The sequence below is a fragment of the Magnolia sinica genome, unplaced genomic scaffold (assembly GCF_029962835.1).
Source record: "Magnolia sinica isolate HGM2019 unplaced genomic scaffold, MsV1 ctg136, whole genome shotgun sequence".
NCBI lineage: Eukaryota > Viridiplantae > Streptophyta > Magnoliopsida > Magnoliales > Magnoliaceae > Magnolia > Magnolia sinica.
The window spans coordinates 8,958-26,642 of NW_026682766.1; the positions used below are offsets into that span (position 1 = coordinate 8,958).

Below are 17,685 nucleotides of genomic sequence, written 5' to 3' on the forward strand. Positions count from 1 at the left end.
GACATGCTACTTAACATAAGAGACAAAGAATGCCATTAAAGAAGTCACTAAAGTTAAGAGTTTGTCTAGATCCATTTAAGTCACATTCCACTTCACACATTACAAGTATATCAACTACATTCAGATTTCCTTCTATGCTATTCTACATTATTCTCCTTCTTTCATTTTTTTTTTTACTTTATTTACCTGCCTAAGATCTTAAATCCTATAAAATAAGGCTAGTTGGTACTCCATCTTATTTACTGCATTTTATTTTATTTGCCTACCTGGTGCTATTTAGCTCCACGAAGTAGTGTTAGTTTGTATTTTATTTTACTTAGTACATTTTTACTTTATTTACCTACCCGATGTCACTTGAATCTACGATATAAGGCTAGATAGTTTCTTTTTTCTAATTTTCGCCTGCCCGATCCTTGTGATTTATTCGAAGCACGATCTAATATAAAAATATTGAAATATTGTTGAATCCCCCAAAACTACAAATTCTTGTAAAGTAGAGACCACACATTGTGCAAGTGAAGGATGGTGCCTAATCTATTCATTTTCCTTCACCGAGGCCCCTTAATCAGAATTTATAATTATAGACCAACCGTGTGAGTCACTTGAGTTAAGGAATCATGATATTCCTAACCCTTAAGCAATTCTATGGTTTATAGCCGGTCATAGATTTTGAACTTCATTTGGCTAGTAACGATTCTGAATCAAATATATTTTTACATCTGAGTCAATAATATACTCTAGCTAAACCAATAGATTCATACCAAAGCCAATGAAGTGAGTGCAGCGTTGTGCTCCTGCGGGGGAGGCATTCACAAAAACCTTGCTAGGGCCTACATACAATCATGTTTATTTGTCATTCAGCTTGTTCATAAGATCACACACATGGATGAAGAAAAAACACAAATATAAAGTTGATCAAAAACTCACGTGGTTCCTAAGAAATTTTCAATGATAAATGTTGAATTCCCACTATTTCCTAAGAAGCGGATAAAATGCATAAATCAGGGTGGGCTCACATAATTAACTCAATATGCTTGCTTAACGCACAATCTGTTTCCATAAGAATCACCTTGTGAAAATATCACACTTGTATTTTTCTATTTTTTGGTAGGTAGTTATTGGTTACTATATTGTGGCCCACCTGATGAGTAGATAAGGCTGATTTTTGCACCAGAAAATCCTCCAAGTGAGTCCAATGGAGATGGATTTCATACCCGCTTGATAGGTTGGAAGTTTGCAGAGCGGGACTGGTCATTGTGATCCAACTAGTTGATAGGGGATAAGCTCAAAAATGAGACAGATCCAAGGAACAAGTGGACCACACCATAAGAAGCGGCGGTGATAATGATTCTCACCATTGAAACTTTTCTAGGGTCCACTGTGACGTTTATTCACCCTCCATCCAATTTATAAAGTTACATAGATATGGATGAAGCCAAAACACAAATATCAGCTCCATTCAAAACTCCTGTAGCCCCATTTTGTACTCCACTTTTGATTTGGATCTGCCTATTTTTTAGTTTAAAATAAAAAATAATTAAAAAAATATATGTACAGTTTGGATAAAACCGGTACTGCTGCCCAATCCAAGCTGGAGACGGTCCTACCACCACCCGTCTCCGGCTGAGAACGGGCAATAGCTTTGAGTGGCTACCATGTTGCGTGGTTCTTATCCACACGCTAATAATAATAATAATAATAATAACAATAACAATAATAGATGCATGGTGTGGATAAGGACCATGCATCAGGTTGCCACTCAAAGAGACTATCCGTACCCAGTCGGAGGCGAGCCAGGGTAAGAGTCAATCAGCGTCCGAACAAGTTTCACTTTACACCTTCTCATTTATGAAGATCAGGACGACAATATATGTTACCGTATCCAAACAAGACGAGAGACATACACCCCGCCGTATACATAACAAAGTAGTTAAGAGTTGTTTTTTCCTAATAACTTTGCGCATGATCTCCTCCACACAAGTCAGACCATCGCCGACCAACCACATGACAACCATTTTCCATTCCTAGCGAGGATTCGTTCCACGACCTTTTAGGGTTTTATATCTGCCATTTCTTCCACAAATGCTCGGATATTCTTATCCGAAGAACCACCTTCCGCAGCAGCCTCCCTCGCCAAATCCCTCCACCTCAAAGAATTCTTCTTCATCTCCTCTCCTTCCTCTCCTCCCATCACCAATTCCAAACACCTCTTCAGCTCTCCACCTTCCAAAATCCCATCTCCACTAGCTCTGACCCGCACGCCCGTCTTCCAAACACTCTCCACCATCTTTATATTCGTTGGTTGGTCCGTCCACTGAGGAAAACCCACCATCCGAACGCCCACAGCCAAGCTTTCCGACGTCGAGTTCCAGCCGCAATGCGACACAAAGCACCCAACCGAACGGTGTGACAGAACCTCCACCTGCGAACACCATGGCACTACCAACCCTTGTTTCCTTTCCTCCACCGCTCTCACCTTCTTCCAGAACTCGGTATTAGTTTCGGTTTCGACACTGTTCTCAGCTGGCCTGATGATCCACAAGAAAGATCGACAGCTTTCTACTAACCCACTCAAAATTTCCTCCATCTGATGTTCCGATGCCACCGAAATGCTACCGAAGGATACGTAGACTACTGAAGAATCGGGCTTAGAATCCAGCCATTCGACGTAGTCTCTTGATTTCTGGAACAAGTCGCCACCAACAGCAGTATCCGATGTCTCCTTTCCATCCAAGAAAGCCGATGGGATCAACGGTCCGACCCCGACCATGTCCAGCTTATCCACTGCTCTCATGGTGTCGCCTTCCAATGCATCGAAAGTGTTCACGAGCACTTTCGGGCAAGATTCTTTCTCAAGTTGGTGGAAGAGTTCTTCGAATATAGGAAGTGCGGAAGGGATGTCGCTTGTAGTTGTAGAGACGAAAAACGAAGGTAAGTCTTTTATAGAGAGAAGTGGCAAACCGGGTAATTCTATTGAAGAAGAAGGGTCTTTGTTGCTGCTTTCTATGAGATTATCGTATCCATGGAAGTAATGGTAGTAAATGGCCAGGACGGCTGCGGGCTGTATCCAAAGTAGTACTGACGGAATGCCCATGATACGAGCCACGTCAGCAGCCCATGGGAGGAGGAGGGTGTAGACCACGCACGTGACTGGGCGGCCATCGTCAGCGAGGTTGCTGATGAGGTCGCGGACGGACCGACATCCCACCTCCTTAAACTGCGCCATGAACTCATGCCGGTCGTCTGTGGGCTTGATGCCGTCATCGTAGCCGTCCGAGAATGAGGCATAGGATAGCCCGTCAAGAGGAGTGGATTTTACCATGCGCCGGTGGGCGTGGACGCTGGTGGCGAAGGTGACGTGGGTACCTGTTCGGACGAGGCGCTTGGCGAATTGGAGGGCGGGGTTGATATGTCCTTGGGCCGGGAAAGTTAGGAGAAGGATGTGAGATTCAGCCATTTGGGTGGTATTGGTTTTCTTAGGAGGAAAGATGGAGAGGGCTTTACCATTGATATAGAGATGAGGAGATTCGCCTTTATTACTATTTGCTAGGTAGGGCCCACCGTGATGTGTGTCGCATCTGCTTCATTTATTACATTCGCAGCTCATGTAAGGACTTTAGCCCAAAAATAGACAGATTCAAAGCTACAGTCCGCTGCACCACATGAGCGGTTAGGATGAGGATGGCACCGTTGTAAGCATAAGATTTAGATCAGGCTGATATTGATGCTTGCCTTTCATTTTAATGGGATTCCTCTTATGAACCAGTTGGATGATATATATACTTATTACATCTAATAGATTTTAATGGTGTGTTCCCATCCCAATGGACCGCATTTGTAAGATAACTAAGCTATCTAAGCCTCATATTCTAAGTGTGAAATCAATTCGACCGGCGGCTTGCAAATAAAAGATGAGCTGGATAAAAACCTTTGAATACGGATCACAGTCGTTGTTATGTCAGATTGTGCCTAAAATCTCCAAATTTAAGAATAAATGGGCCACATGGAATGAACGGTTTAGACTAGCCAAAAGGATACAATGTAAGGCCCACCCACAAAGGTGCAGCATACATAATGAAATTATGCACCGCTAAAGTACCATATGCAATACCTTTATGAAGAGAGTGTGGGATTCTTCTCTTTAAGAAAGGCGTGGACGCATTTGCTAACACAGAGGAGTTAGAAGACGGTTTGGATTCTTCCAGCACCGATCACGCCCTGTGAACACTATCCGCTCTCTAGGGCTGAAAGTTGGGCATGTTCAACCCTACCGACCCGACATGGGGTTGGGCTTAGGCCATACAAACATCAATCCCATAAAATTTAGGTTGGGCTCGGGTTAAGGTCTCGGGTTGCCCGACCTAACCCAAACCCAATCAATATATAAGTTTCTTATAAATTAATTATAATTTAGTGTGGATCATCTGTATTAAAGGCACATAAAATTCCAATGCCATCAGGTTTCATTGGTCCACGTCATTTTCGATTACTCAAGCTAACAAGATATGCAGGATTTCTCTCTCCTAAATAGATGGCTTGATACACAATACGACTTTTAAAGGAGTAGTTGTCCTATATATTAGCTTGTTTGTTTAGAAAAAATGAACTTTTTTATGATAAATAACTATATACATAATCAATAAAATTATAGGTAAAAAAATAAGACGTGTATTGAAAATATAATAGACTAATGTAATAATGAAAATATTAGCATATATCTACCCAACCAACCCGGCCAACCTGACCAGCCCGCTTGGGTTGGGCTTGGGTTGAGAATTACCAACTTGGGGTTGGGTTGGATTGCGTTAGGGTTGAGGTATAGGAACCTTGGGTTGGGTTAGGGTTGAGCATCAACCCGACCCAACCCACCCGACTTTCAACCCTACCCCTCTCTCATGTCAGTATAACTGGAGCGTAGATTTGAACCGCCACAGCCTATAAACACTAGCCCCTCTCTCATGTCACTTTAACTATCTGGGAGCGTAGATTTGAACCCCCTTGATTCAGAAGCCCGATTTGAAAATCGGGGATTTGAAATCCTGCAGTTGTATTTGGCACCTTGGATTCAGAATCCCTGGAATTGAAAAGTATTGGTGATAATATATTTAGAGGAGTTTGAATTTAATTACTAAATCAATTTTAATATTTCTAATTAGTGTACATATGTAATGTTTGACACAATGGTTATGATAAGCCCGTTGAAATATATACTTTACATGAAAATGATGAAAATTTAAGTCTCAAATGGGCCACAAGCACAAGATCACATCCGAGTGACTAACTAATGATTTTTAACTGTTGATTTATATGGACAGTATTTGGATGGCGTAGATTATCCTATTAAAGTAGTTATAGTGATGCGGTTGATAATATGATAATTTTGGGATATCATCAGTGGGTTATGTGTCTGATAGATTAGTAATCATTGAAATCCAAGGCTCTTTGCTTTTGCTCTCAACCATTGAGCCTCATTGAGTATACAATTACAAAACTTGAAGTTCAATCTTTATGTGCGCCTCAAGTTCGAAGTCAGACCCATGAACATCTGAAAGAACACATCTCTTTAGTTGATCTTCGATGGTACTTCGATGGCACTTCGATGCCATAATCTTCGATGCCATCGAATTATCGATGATTGCACTTAAAAGGGCACAACGATTCAGTTTCAAATCCACGATTTTGGATTTTTTTTCTTCGCTCCAACTCTCCATATCCTTTGCCTAAATCAGAGTTTAGGACTTCCAAGTGCTCCAATTCCTTTCTATTTCCTAAGTATCGTTGATCTGTGCCTTGCTTCGGTCTCTCTAGATTTCCTCTCTTGTTGAGTGTTTTAATTTCCTCTCTTATTGTGTGTTGTTGATTCCTACATCTTCTTATTAGTCGTGTTGTCCTTTAAACACTCAAATCTTTCTCAATATGCCAAAAGATAATAAGTGAAAAGCCCTGGCGGTAGGAGAGACTTCCTGACCCACTCGAGTCAAGAAGTTGGCTCCACGACGTGCTAATCGTGTTACACGTCTCTCGCCATCACCCATACAATCGCCGACCTGTTCCATCCACAGTGATGAACCATAAGTACTCAAATCACCCATGGCATACTCTCCATCATCAAAATATGTCAGCAATAAAATTATCTGTGAGAGAAGGGTCAATATTCGATGTATCGAACCCTATGGAGTCGATGAAATGCTACGGGCCATCAGGTGGGCAAATGTATTAAAGTTAGGATGGATGGTCCATAGAAACCAAGTCTATCGATTCCTGTCCAGATGTAGGAGCCCCACACTTCGACCTTCGTCATTCGAGGTTGAAGACAGTGGCCTTATTGTCAAAATAACCCTTGCTTGAGTCGCTACACTTATAGGTATTCCTATGTCCCGTGAGCCTCAAGCAAATTATCATCTTGCATCACCTTAAGTGAGGGACATGATAACAAGATATTCTTCTCAATGGGAGAGAGAAGTGGATGCAGGGGAATGCACTTAGTTCCTCATACATGTCCGATAAATTTCTCATTCTACATTCCATCTTCTCGACCAATATCTATCATCGGGGTACTAACTGTGTAGACCTCATATTCCCTTTATAGCCGACATTGTTTATAATGTTGGGAAGAATGTCCATCTTTGTCTGCCCACTATTATCATACATCAACTCGCACAACTCATTCGAGGTAGTCACTCCACTTATATCCTGTTTGGTCATCTTTTATGTTTAAAGGGCCGATGATTATAACCTTACAACCTTAAGCATTTTCTGATTGTTGACTACTGGCTACCTCGCTGTTGGCCGCTTTAGTAAGGGCCGATGATGTCATGGCCCCACCTTAGTGGCTAACTGATGTAGTCGCACATGCATCCACCTCAGCTATTATTCAGGAGTTTACGGAAGAGATCCAATGCCACCTTAGCGAGAAGTAGTGCCTATGCGAAAGGCCATGCAACAAAACCTTAGTGGGCCCCACTGCTATGTCTGTGTGACATCCACAAAAGATATGCTTTTTCTCGAGCGCATGGCAGGACGTGAAAAAGAGTAAGATTTAGAACTTAAGTGGGCCACACCACGGAAACAGTGGGATGGGATCTCCACCATTGAAATCTTCCATAGGTTCATTGTGATTTGTATGACATCTAATGAGTTCATAGGGCGAGTCCCACCAGAAGGAAGGCAAAACACAAACATCAGTATGATCCAAAATCAGAAGGTTACAAGAACATTGCTAAATGGATTGTGAGTTGGGCTCAAGCTAGAAATGTGGCCCATTAGAGGAAATGGGCCAGGAGTGGGTTGAACCCTTCAACTTCCCATATATAAAAAAGAATGCCCTTGAAACCTTGAATGGGTCAGCCATGCCAAGTTGGACCCGGTTGGATACTTGACGCAAGGATGAACATGCTAAGGTCGATCACCGTCTTCCTCAAGGATAACTACTCCGAATCCACATAGCTTTTCTGGACTCCTCACGGAGACTTCTCGAATTCATGAGAAAAAAGCAAGGAAAATAGAAAATAAATTCTATAGAATTCATAATTTAATTGATATATGAATAAATGAGTTTACACCCCTTTAAATACGGATACTAAGCCATGGAAGAAGTTTCGAAATCAAACCATAACTAAAACTCCTAGAAATCGTGATTTACTATAAATAGTAAACTTACTATTTATAAACGGTCCTGATGTCTACTAGTACACATGGTTTTTGGCTAAAAATAGTAAGTGTCCAATTTGGTCAAACCATGATTTTCTCCTAATTATTCTAAGCACTCTTCATGTTGGGCGCAACTCCTAAAGCTCAATCGGATGAAGAGTTATACCAAAACTAAAACTTACTAAAAATAGTAAAAACAAAAATAAAATGGGATTTCGACCATCCATTCCGTTGTATTTTGCAAATTCTGCATGGGCAACCCGGCATAGTGGGCTTGGTGGATAAAGTAGCTCTTCCTGCCCTAAAATCATATATGGTACGTATGATAGCTCAATCCAAATTGTGAGATATGTCTGTTTTGGGTTCTGACGGTCCTGACCACCTCCGCTTCCGATCGGGCCTTTTCTGATCCACTTGGCAATGAAACTGTCCGTGACCTGCTCTACATCAATACTTCCCTCTAGCCTAGTACTTCTAGCCCAAACCTAGCCTAGAGCGATAAAAATCCACAAGCCCGATAGGCCAGCCCCACTAAACTAGGGTGGCAACTAGTCAGGTTTGGGTCAAGTCAGGTTAGCCTAAGCGACTTGACCCGTTAACCAAAGGAGCTAAGAATTATACACCCGAACCTTCTTACGCCTAACCCAACCAACTTAATTAAAATTCATCAAGCCCAAGCTTGACCGGACCTAACCCATTTAATTTTAATCTGATTGAGCTTGACCAACCTGGCCCAATCCATTAATGATCGAAATCAGGTTTTAGAATTATGGGGCTAGATATATGAACGGCTCAGCCCAATTAATGGATACATTTATACATACATTGCAACTTATATATACGTATCTATACTCCTATATTCTATTCACATATTGGGCCGGGTAAGATAGGGTTCAACCCAAGCTTCATCCATTTAGTTAAATGGGCAGGAGCCCGACCTACAATTCATTTAGCCCGACCTGAATAAATGGCCTGGCCTCGATTGATCTAGACCATCGGATCGGTTGATGCTATCGACAACCTTCAAATACTTTTGAATGGTGAAAAATCTATAGGTTGGTTATCTCAAAAGATTTTTGAACCACAAGCAGTCCAAGGTGGGCGAAAGATATCCAACGATCTAAGTGATCCAGGAGAGACCACATGTTTACCCGAATTATTTAATGTTGAGGCCATCTCTAAGAGAACTGGGTGGTGACCCTAGAGATACCTAGCTAGTTGGTGGAAAAGCTTTGTGGTGTATCTGTTGTATCCATGTCATCCATGATGTATCTATTTTATCCACCTGCTAGCTTAGTAGTGTTGGGGTCACGACCCAATCCAAGTCACTACATGAAAAAGGCAAAAAATAAGATGAATTTCGAGACGGTTGTGGACCGTCTGTAAAATCCCTTTGTTTAAAGACGGCTATGAAATGTCTCTAAAATTTCAGACGGCTCTTAACCGTCATTAATATGAAGCAAAATCATCTTGTAAATGTTGAACGTCCACAAACCATTTAAGATGCTTAGAGTTCGTCGTTAACTGTGGAGAAAAGACAGCTATCGACCATCTGAATAAAAGATGGTCTGTAGCTGTCTTATAGGCGGTCATTTGAGACGGTCAGAGACCGTTCGCATTAGAGACGGTCCTTAGCTGTCATATAGGCAATCATCTAAGACGGTCCGCAATAGAGACGGTCTTTAGCTGTCGTATAGTGGTCATCTGAGACAGTCAGAGGCTGTCTGCATTAGAGACGTTCCTTAGCCGTCGTATAGTGGTCATCTAAGACAGTGAAAGACCATCTACATTAGAGATGGTTTAGAACCATCTTACCCTTCCACTTCCACAACTCCCTCACACAAAGTCGAGCATGCCTTAATGTGGGGTTATTGTGGGGGCCACCTTGATGTATGTATTAAGTTTCCTCATCATCTATTAGTTCTTTCAAATCAATATTGGGCGTTATCTCAAAAAATGAAATAGACCCGGTTACCAAGTGGACCATTCCATTTGAAAGTGTTGATTGACTTTCCTTACCATTCATTTTTCCATTGCATTTTATGAAATGAGACCAAAAGTTAAACAAATACAAGGCTCAAGTAGACCACACCATAAGAAGCAATGGTGATAATCATACTCACTATTTTAACTTTCCCAAGGGCCACCGTGATGTATATTTACTATCCAACAGATTCATAAAGTTGTCTGCATATGTATGAAAGTAAAACACAAATATTATGAAGATCCTTAACTATATAAATCATGGTGGACCCCACAGAGTTTACTCAGAGTACTGAGTTATTATGCAATTACGCAATCCGCTTCCACCAGTCGATCCGTTTCTGGATTTCCTACCAAAGCCTTTCGCATGAAGATCCTTAGCTAGAACCTATATGGGGTCCACCATGATGTTTGTGAGAAATTCACCTCATTCATCCATTTCTTGAGATCATGTTAGGACATGGGGCAAAAAATGAGTTGGCTCCAATACTCCAGTGTTGATGGCTAGTGGTCGGTGTTCTGTGGGACCCACCATGATGTATATGTTTCATCCATGCTGTCCATCTCTTTTTATAGATAATTTTATGGTATGATTTCAAAAAGGAGGTATATCACAATCTCAAGTGGACCACATTACAGGAAATAGTTTTGATTGAACGTTGACCATTAAAATTTTTTGGGGGCCATAAAAGTTTTGGAACAAGATTATCTTTGTTTTTTCCCTTCATCTAGGTTTGTATAATGTAATCAACAGAATGGATGTCAAATAAACAGTACAGTGGGCCTTAGGAGGATTTTAATGGTGGATATACAGTCACTATTGTTTTCATGTGGTGTAGTCCACCTGAGATTTATATCCCTCTCATTTTGGGTAAGAAGTCCTAAAATTATTTCTAAAAATAAATGAACGGCATGGATAAAAGACATACTTCATAGTGGGGCCCACACGACTAGTGCAGGGGAGTAGCCATTCTGTTTCCGCTCTCATTGTACTAAGTAAACTCAGTTGGGCCCACAGTGAATGTATTTGGATTATCCATGCCGTTCATCCGTTTTTCCAGATTATTTTACAGTTGAGACCAAAATTGAAGCATATCCAATTCTCAAGTGGACCACACCAAAGGAAATAGTGGTAATAAAGATTTCCACCGTTGAAATCTACCTAGGGGCCAAAGTGATGTTTATTTGTCATATAACCTATTCATAAGATCAAACAGACGTGGATGAAGCGGAAAAAATAATTATTAGCTTGATCAAAAACTTCTGTGGCCCCCAAGAACTTTTCAATGGTAGATGTTCAATTCACACCGTTTCCTATGATGTGGTCCACTTCAATTTTTTATAAGCTTCATTTTTGAGCTCATGCAATAAAATTATATGCTAAAATGGATGGACGGAGTGGATAAAATAAATAAATCATGGTGGGTCCCACAGGATTTACTCAGTACTCAAACAAGGACGTGGTTTGGCTAGTTACACTGCCACTGACCAGGTGACTAGCTTTCGGTGCTATGTGGACGCCACCATGATGTATGTGTTTTATTCACGCCGTCCATCCATTTTTAAAAATAATTTTATGTCTTGATCCCAAAATCGAGGTAGATCTAAATCTCAGGTGGACCACACCATGGAAAAAAATTGATTGAATGTCCACCATTAAAAACCTCCTAGGGCCCACTGTAATGGTTATTTGACATCTAACCCATAGATTAGGTCATACAAACTTGGATGAAGTGAAAAAATTTATATCAGCTTGATCCAAAACTTTTATGGCCCCTAAGAAGTTTTTAATGGTGGGCGTTCAATCAACACTTAGCAGTCCACTTGAGATTTGGATCAAGCTCGTTTTTGGGCTCATACCATAAAATGATCGGTAAGAATGGGTGAACGACATGGATGAAACACATACATCATGGTGGGGCCCACAGTGCACCGACCACTAGCCATGGGCTAGTGGCAGGGTGTGAAGGAAATCGGATTGCGTACTGAGTTACTCAGTAGGCTCTTATCGTACTAAGTAAACTTTGTTAGGACCATTGTGAACTCATATGGTTCATCCATGCCAACCATCCGTATTTTTCCGGATCATTTTAGGGGTTGAGCCCAAAAATAAAGTATATCAAAATCTTAAGTAGACCATACCAAAGGAAACAGTGGAAGTATTGATTTCCATCGTTGAAATATTTCTAAGGCCCCTAGTGATGTTTATTTGTCATCCAAACTGTTCATAAGATCACAGACTGCTAGCTGCTCTGTGTGCAACCTTGGAGTAGTTGCGACAACTATCCCTGTTAAAGCTGGTTCCTTTGCAGGTCTGCTGAGAGAAGCGAAAAACGGATATAGGTCTACTTCTAGACCTGTTCTGGTAGTCAGGGGAACCGGTTGTCTGAGATGGGACAGCTGTCGATTGGGGTCAAACTGAGTAACTGAGTCTTCTAGCGGAGAAGCTGAGTCTTCAAGCAGATCACCCGGTCCAGGTTCGTGTTCATGTGCCTCCATAAAGGGAGTTAGGGCAGTTACCCTTGGCTGAACTAGTTGAGACTCCCTGTCCTTGGCCAGAGGAAAAAGGGGAATTTCCCATTAACTTTAAACGAACTAAGCACCTGACAAACGTTGCCTTCTCAGGCGGCTCATCAATTGCTGATCGACTCAATGTGAATCCTGCAGGAGGATTACACCCGGTGTCCACTGCGAAAGGGTTCTCTGGGCCGTCGAAACTCTGCTGATAATGACCCTGTCGAAGTTGGAGCTGCGATGGACTCTGGATATCTGGTTGTCGGCTTGTGCCTGTGGCTTTGCGTGATTGGCGTCGCCTCCTTTTGCACGTCTGGGGGACGAGGTTGAATTTCCTCAACGGCATTTCTACAACCTGAAGGCAGTATGATCGGCGCTTCCTCTTCGGCATTTACACAAACATCTGTCAAGCAGAGCTGGTTGTCCGCTTTCATCTGCCGATCTTCATCTACATTGTTCGTTGCCTCCTCCTGATTGCCAAACTCTTTCTCTACCCACTCCCTTGTGCTCTCCCGAATAGGAATTTTCCTGTAAATCGGGGTGTCTGCTACCAGAGCTCCCACAGTTTCTGCAGCTTCTATAATGGCATGAACAGGGTAGAAGCTGTCTAGCACTCGGGAGTTTTAGAACCTTCTGCAGATCCGCCCCTGGACGTAGGACCACTTTAATGCGAGCGTGTACCTGGCAGATCCCATAACTGCTGATGGAATCTATCTGGATCATGTTACCATAGTAATTGGCGAGATCGAGGATGACTTATTCCATCCAAGCATGGGTCGGGATTCCAAACAGTCTGAGCCATCTCCCTTCACCTCCCAAAACCTCACTTGCTGACCACTTAACAACCGAAACCAATCCCATCTACTTGTGTAGGGTTGGATCGTTCAGGAAATCAATGAGATCAGCAAGTGAGGTTTTTGGAGTGGTCTAGTCCACTCCAAAAATCATGATTTCCATCAAAAGCAAGGGGTCCAATTGCCTCGTTGGGCCTTAGTTAATGCTATAACCCATTTAGTATCTAGGCTCTACCATCCCTACACATGCCAATGCAGGGTGGTTCATCAGATGGAACCACCTTACATGTTCTGTGGCCTGAAAAACTAGGCAAGCTTCATCACTGGGTGGACCACATATCAAATGTCGACTAATGGTAAACCCTTTTTAACAGACCAGATGATTGAACTGGCAATGGAACGTACATGGTGGAGTCCGCCATTTCAATGGCTTAATTGTAGTCGCATGCCACATGCACCTAGAGAAAAGAAAAGAACAAAAAATCCATGAACTAGATAAATTGATTGATTTGAAATAGATTTGGATTTGGTAAATTCCAAGTCCACTTGAGAACCCAATTACAAATCCGTTGGAGCATTTACTGAAAAGAATTACCAATTTTTTTTAAAAATATTTACTACAAAATTCCTGACGAATTTATATTTTACCAAATAAATAATATCTCTATGAGGTGCTTTTTGAGAGAAGAAATTACAGAAATGCTCTCATTTTTTTTCCTTTATTAAGTAATGAAACTTGAGACTTGAGTGGTCCACGTAGTATGAATATAACATTCAATCTGTCAAATGTATGCACTACACCATGGTGATAACATGGTTAAAATATCATGTCAATCAGATCATCAGATGGGCTACGCTTTAATTGCAAGATTTTGAAGGGTGTACATTACTTTCTATGGATTTTCCTACCTTATGATTGGATTTGCCATATTTTCAGTTTTATCACGTAATAATAGCGGCGTGCATCTATTGAATGGGCTGAAGCATGTGGCCCCACAACTATTGCTTTTGGATCGTATGATTAAATATGCTTGATCAAGCTTTTTGTTTGCCTTATACAAGGCGGTCATTATATATATATATATATATATATATATATATATATATATATATATATATATATATAGCTCGCTTGTTACAAGGTCATTCCACGCTGGAATGAACTGAAAACACAAATACTAGCCTGGTTCAAAATTTGGATCTCACAACTGTGTGCCATATTAGCACGTATGCTTGCATCTGGGTGAGTTGGGCTCTCTTCCCTTGTTTTCAATGTATGAATCTTTTTGATAGGTCTGCTATGAATTGTAACAGGTTTGTAACAATGTGGAAGGCCAGAGATATTCCAAGCGGTTAAACGAGAGACATTTCCAGGTGGTATCGACTTGAGGCATTTCCGGGTAATTCCCTTTTCCATTGCTTGAAATGTTTGTTCCTCTTGATGCCCTGGCTATTGTTTAAACTGGGTTGAATTTTGGACCATTATTCTTGATTTGGCATCAAGAAAAATGCATGCCTCTTCAGTTTTCAAATCTTAGGAAATTGAAGGCATGAATTCCATGCTAAATAATAAGTTTGGATTTTCAAACTGTTAAACTTGGCAATGATATTGTGTGAGCTAGTGGGCTCATTCATCAAATTACAGGATGTGCTTTTGTTGGCAATGGGAGTGAAGAAAAGAAATCTTTTGTTTCAGATTGCAGGTTTTGGCTTTCTACAGTTTATGGGAGATTCTCAAGTTGCCCCACATCATCATCATCAACAATAGTTGATTCCATCATCAACAGTTTATGGGAGATTCTCAAGGTATCGAGCTGTTGATTCTTTCTTCAGTTTTTGTCAATGCATGCATGCTTCTGCGAATAGTCTTTGACTAGGTTTGTAGGTTCAATCTCGGTTTTTGTAGTCACCAGAGTCATTGTTTGATGGTAACTGATCCAGTTTTGGCGTGCTCATTGTATGTATGTATTAAATGATCTTGCCCTAGCACTTGTTCCTGGCAATGCACGTAGAGTTTTTCACCATTTCCAGTTAGTTTGCGTCTAGCATCAGCTGAATGTGTAGCATATGTGTAAACAATACCTCTATCATTTTCTTTATCTTTTCTGCATTGAAGGGTAGCTTCTCTAGTAGTACAAGTCCTCTTTTCCTTCCATAGCTTTTCTACATTGATTTGAGCAAGAACAGGTTATCAGGAGAAATACCCAGGTCTTTGGGTCAGTTGTGTCGACTTCGAACAATTCACCTAAGCAATTGTAGATTTACAGAATGTTAGATTGAAGAAGTCTAATGGAAATTCAGATCATGCGTAATGAATGAGTTTAATGCCAAAAACATTAGTATGTCATCTAGGTTCTAAATGTCCAAAAATGGGTAGTTATAGTGATGCTTTAAGGGTGAGTTTACATATGTAGAGGTGATTTTTTATGCATACAACTCTGTATATAGTTGTACATAGGTTTATTATGTATAATTCAATTCCACATCTCAATAAATAAAATACACAACATTTATGCTAATCTTTTCTAACAGTGCACAATCTTTGGAATTAATCTTGATTACCACTTCGGTACATGCTAGTGAAATAATGTATGAATCTGTTTAGGCTTTAAGGTATTGGGTTTTCCATTCTTTTATTTTTCTAGTACTCATTTAATCTGTCCTATCATGTGCTCTTTTCAGTCCTGCGATCCCAATCCGAACTCCCCTGCGAATTATGAGGCTGCTCCATGTTCTGTGAGAACAAGTGGGAGTATGACCGAAGAGTGTGTGAGATAGTGGAGCAGAGCTGGACAGCAGACTAATAGGCGCAATCCCTATCCATCCATCTTTTATTTTCTCTGCTCAAACAAATGGTAGAGGATAATGGAGGGATTTGGAGTGAAGGGATTCTGTTTACCGATTTTAATGGATATGACATGTATGAATTGTTGTTGGAGGATTTGGTACTTTCTTTCTTCCCGAAGTTGGTGGTCATGTAATATTATATGCCATGTATCTCTTACTTTGTATGGTGTGAATAAAAAGGGACTAGCTATTAGCATGCAGGAATTTCAAACACAGATTGTATGTTTAAGAATACTTAGTGTAATTTGCAGATATTTGTCTTGTTTCATCATTATTGTTGTCATTGTTGTTGTACTTGTGAAAAGTGTCTTGAGTTGGCCAGTTCGATGTCGAATGCCCAGAAGTTGAAGAAAAACCTTTCTGAATCCTCTGCAAGGATAGGCGATAGTGTTTAAGGTCATTTTTTCTCATATCTAGTTGCATTGGGTTTGATCTTAGCATGTGTTGATCTTACCATCATCTACTCATTGGTTTCTTTTATTGTTGAATTATTGAAGGCTATTATCAAATCTAGAATTTTTAGATGAGTTGATCTATCAGGACATGTACTTGCAATGGTAAGAAAGCATTATTAATTCTTTAAAAAAAAAAAAAAAAGGCTACGGACATTGGCCGTATCCCTAGATGTTGAAACCATAGTCATTTCTAACTTCGGCCTATCACTACGGATCTAGTGCTACTTTTAGCTACAAATATTATCTGTAGTCATTGCTTTTGAAGTAATGGCTACAATCGTGCTACGGATTAAATCCATAGCCTTTGAATCTTTTTCTGCCAGTGCATGCAATAGTCTAAAATCAAAGACGGTCCATAACCGTCCTTTTTTTAAGACGGTCTATAACCGTCCTTTAACAAATACGACGCAGCAAAATATGACGGCCCATGCGACGGTTCAAAACCGTCGTTAATTGAGATTGAGACGATTTTCAGCTGTCCTTTTTTCACAGTTTTGGCTTAGTGAGTCCTCTCTATGATGAGGATGAACAGTGATGTAGAGTAGCTCGCGGACAATTTCATGGCCAAGATGGATCAGAAAAGACCCAGTCGACGACAGAAGTGATCCGTACCGTTAGAATTTAAAACGGATGTATCTTGCAAATCGAAATGAGCTATTGGATGTACCATATATGATTTTGGGGAAGACGTAGCAAGGTTGCGCATGCCGAATTTGTGAAATATCATCACTGTCGAATTTCTATTTTAATTTCCCTTTTACTAATAGTAAGTTTTAGTTTGAGTATATATAACTCTTCATCCGTTGGGCTCTAGAAGTTGTGCCCAACATAAAAGTACTTAGAATAATTAGGAGAATAGCATGGCTGAGCCAAATAGGACACTTACTATTTTTGACCGAAAACCATGAGGTCTAGTGGAAATCACCATTGTGTCTATAAATAGTAAGTTTACTATTATTTCGAATATTTTAGAATTATTTCTATTTTTTTTTCCTTGGGGATTCAAGGTTTCTCTGTAAGAGCTCAGATAAGTTCTGTGGATTCGGAACAGTTAAGCCCCTGAGGAAGACGTTGCTCGACCTCATGTCCTTACTACATCATATAGGGCCACGTAATCTCTATCCATCTCTCTACACCACAATGTCCAGTTGATGCCTTTGCAAATGGGTGCTTTGGATTGTCCAATGATATAATTTTGGGCCATGATCGATTCTTGGTGGACCTATTGGCAGGCTAAAATTCAAATCTCTTTGCACACTTCCTCTTTAGGGCTTTCTTCTTCTTCTTCTTTAAGGCTACTTACACGGTGGGGATTGGAATCTGCTCAGGAATACACGTGTGTGTGAGATCTGAATGCAGGTCCAACTGTGCATGTGCCTCCATCCAAAACTCTGCCAGGCCATAGATTATGTGGGCCACTCTGTCATCAACAAGAATGGATG

At 40.7% G+C, this 17,685-nt stretch overlaps 1 protein-coding gene and 1 long non-coding RNA gene across 2 annotated transcripts; one reads left to right on the forward strand and one right to left on the reverse strand.

Moving 5' to 3' along the window:
• Window positions 1-1,845: 1,845 nt before the first annotated feature.
• Window positions 1,846-3,662, reverse strand: LOC131236051 (UDP-glycosyltransferase 75C1-like). The gene has a single exon (XM_058233142.1). It carries the CDS (start codon window positions 3,455-3,457, stop codon window positions 2,051-2,053), a length of 1,407 nt encoding a protein of 468 aa, XP_058089125.1. The 5' UTR covers window positions 3,458-3,662; the 3' UTR covers window positions 1,846-2,050.
• Window positions 3,663-14,083: 10,421 nt separating this feature from the next.
• Window positions 14,084-14,709, forward strand: LOC131236054 (uncharacterized). The gene is made up of 3 exons (XR_009166515.1): window positions 14,084-14,184; window positions 14,256-14,341; window positions 14,587-14,709. It is a non-coding gene; the product is annotated as an uncharacterized LOC131236054 (long non-coding RNA).
• The last annotated feature ends 2,976 nt before the right edge of the window (window positions 14,710-17,685 follow it).

Excerpts from the sequence above, each read along its gene's own strand:
- LOC131236051 (XM_058233142.1), bottom strand. The coding sequence starts at position 3,457 with ATGGCTGAATCTCACATCCTTCTCCTAACTTTCCCGGCCCAAGGACAT.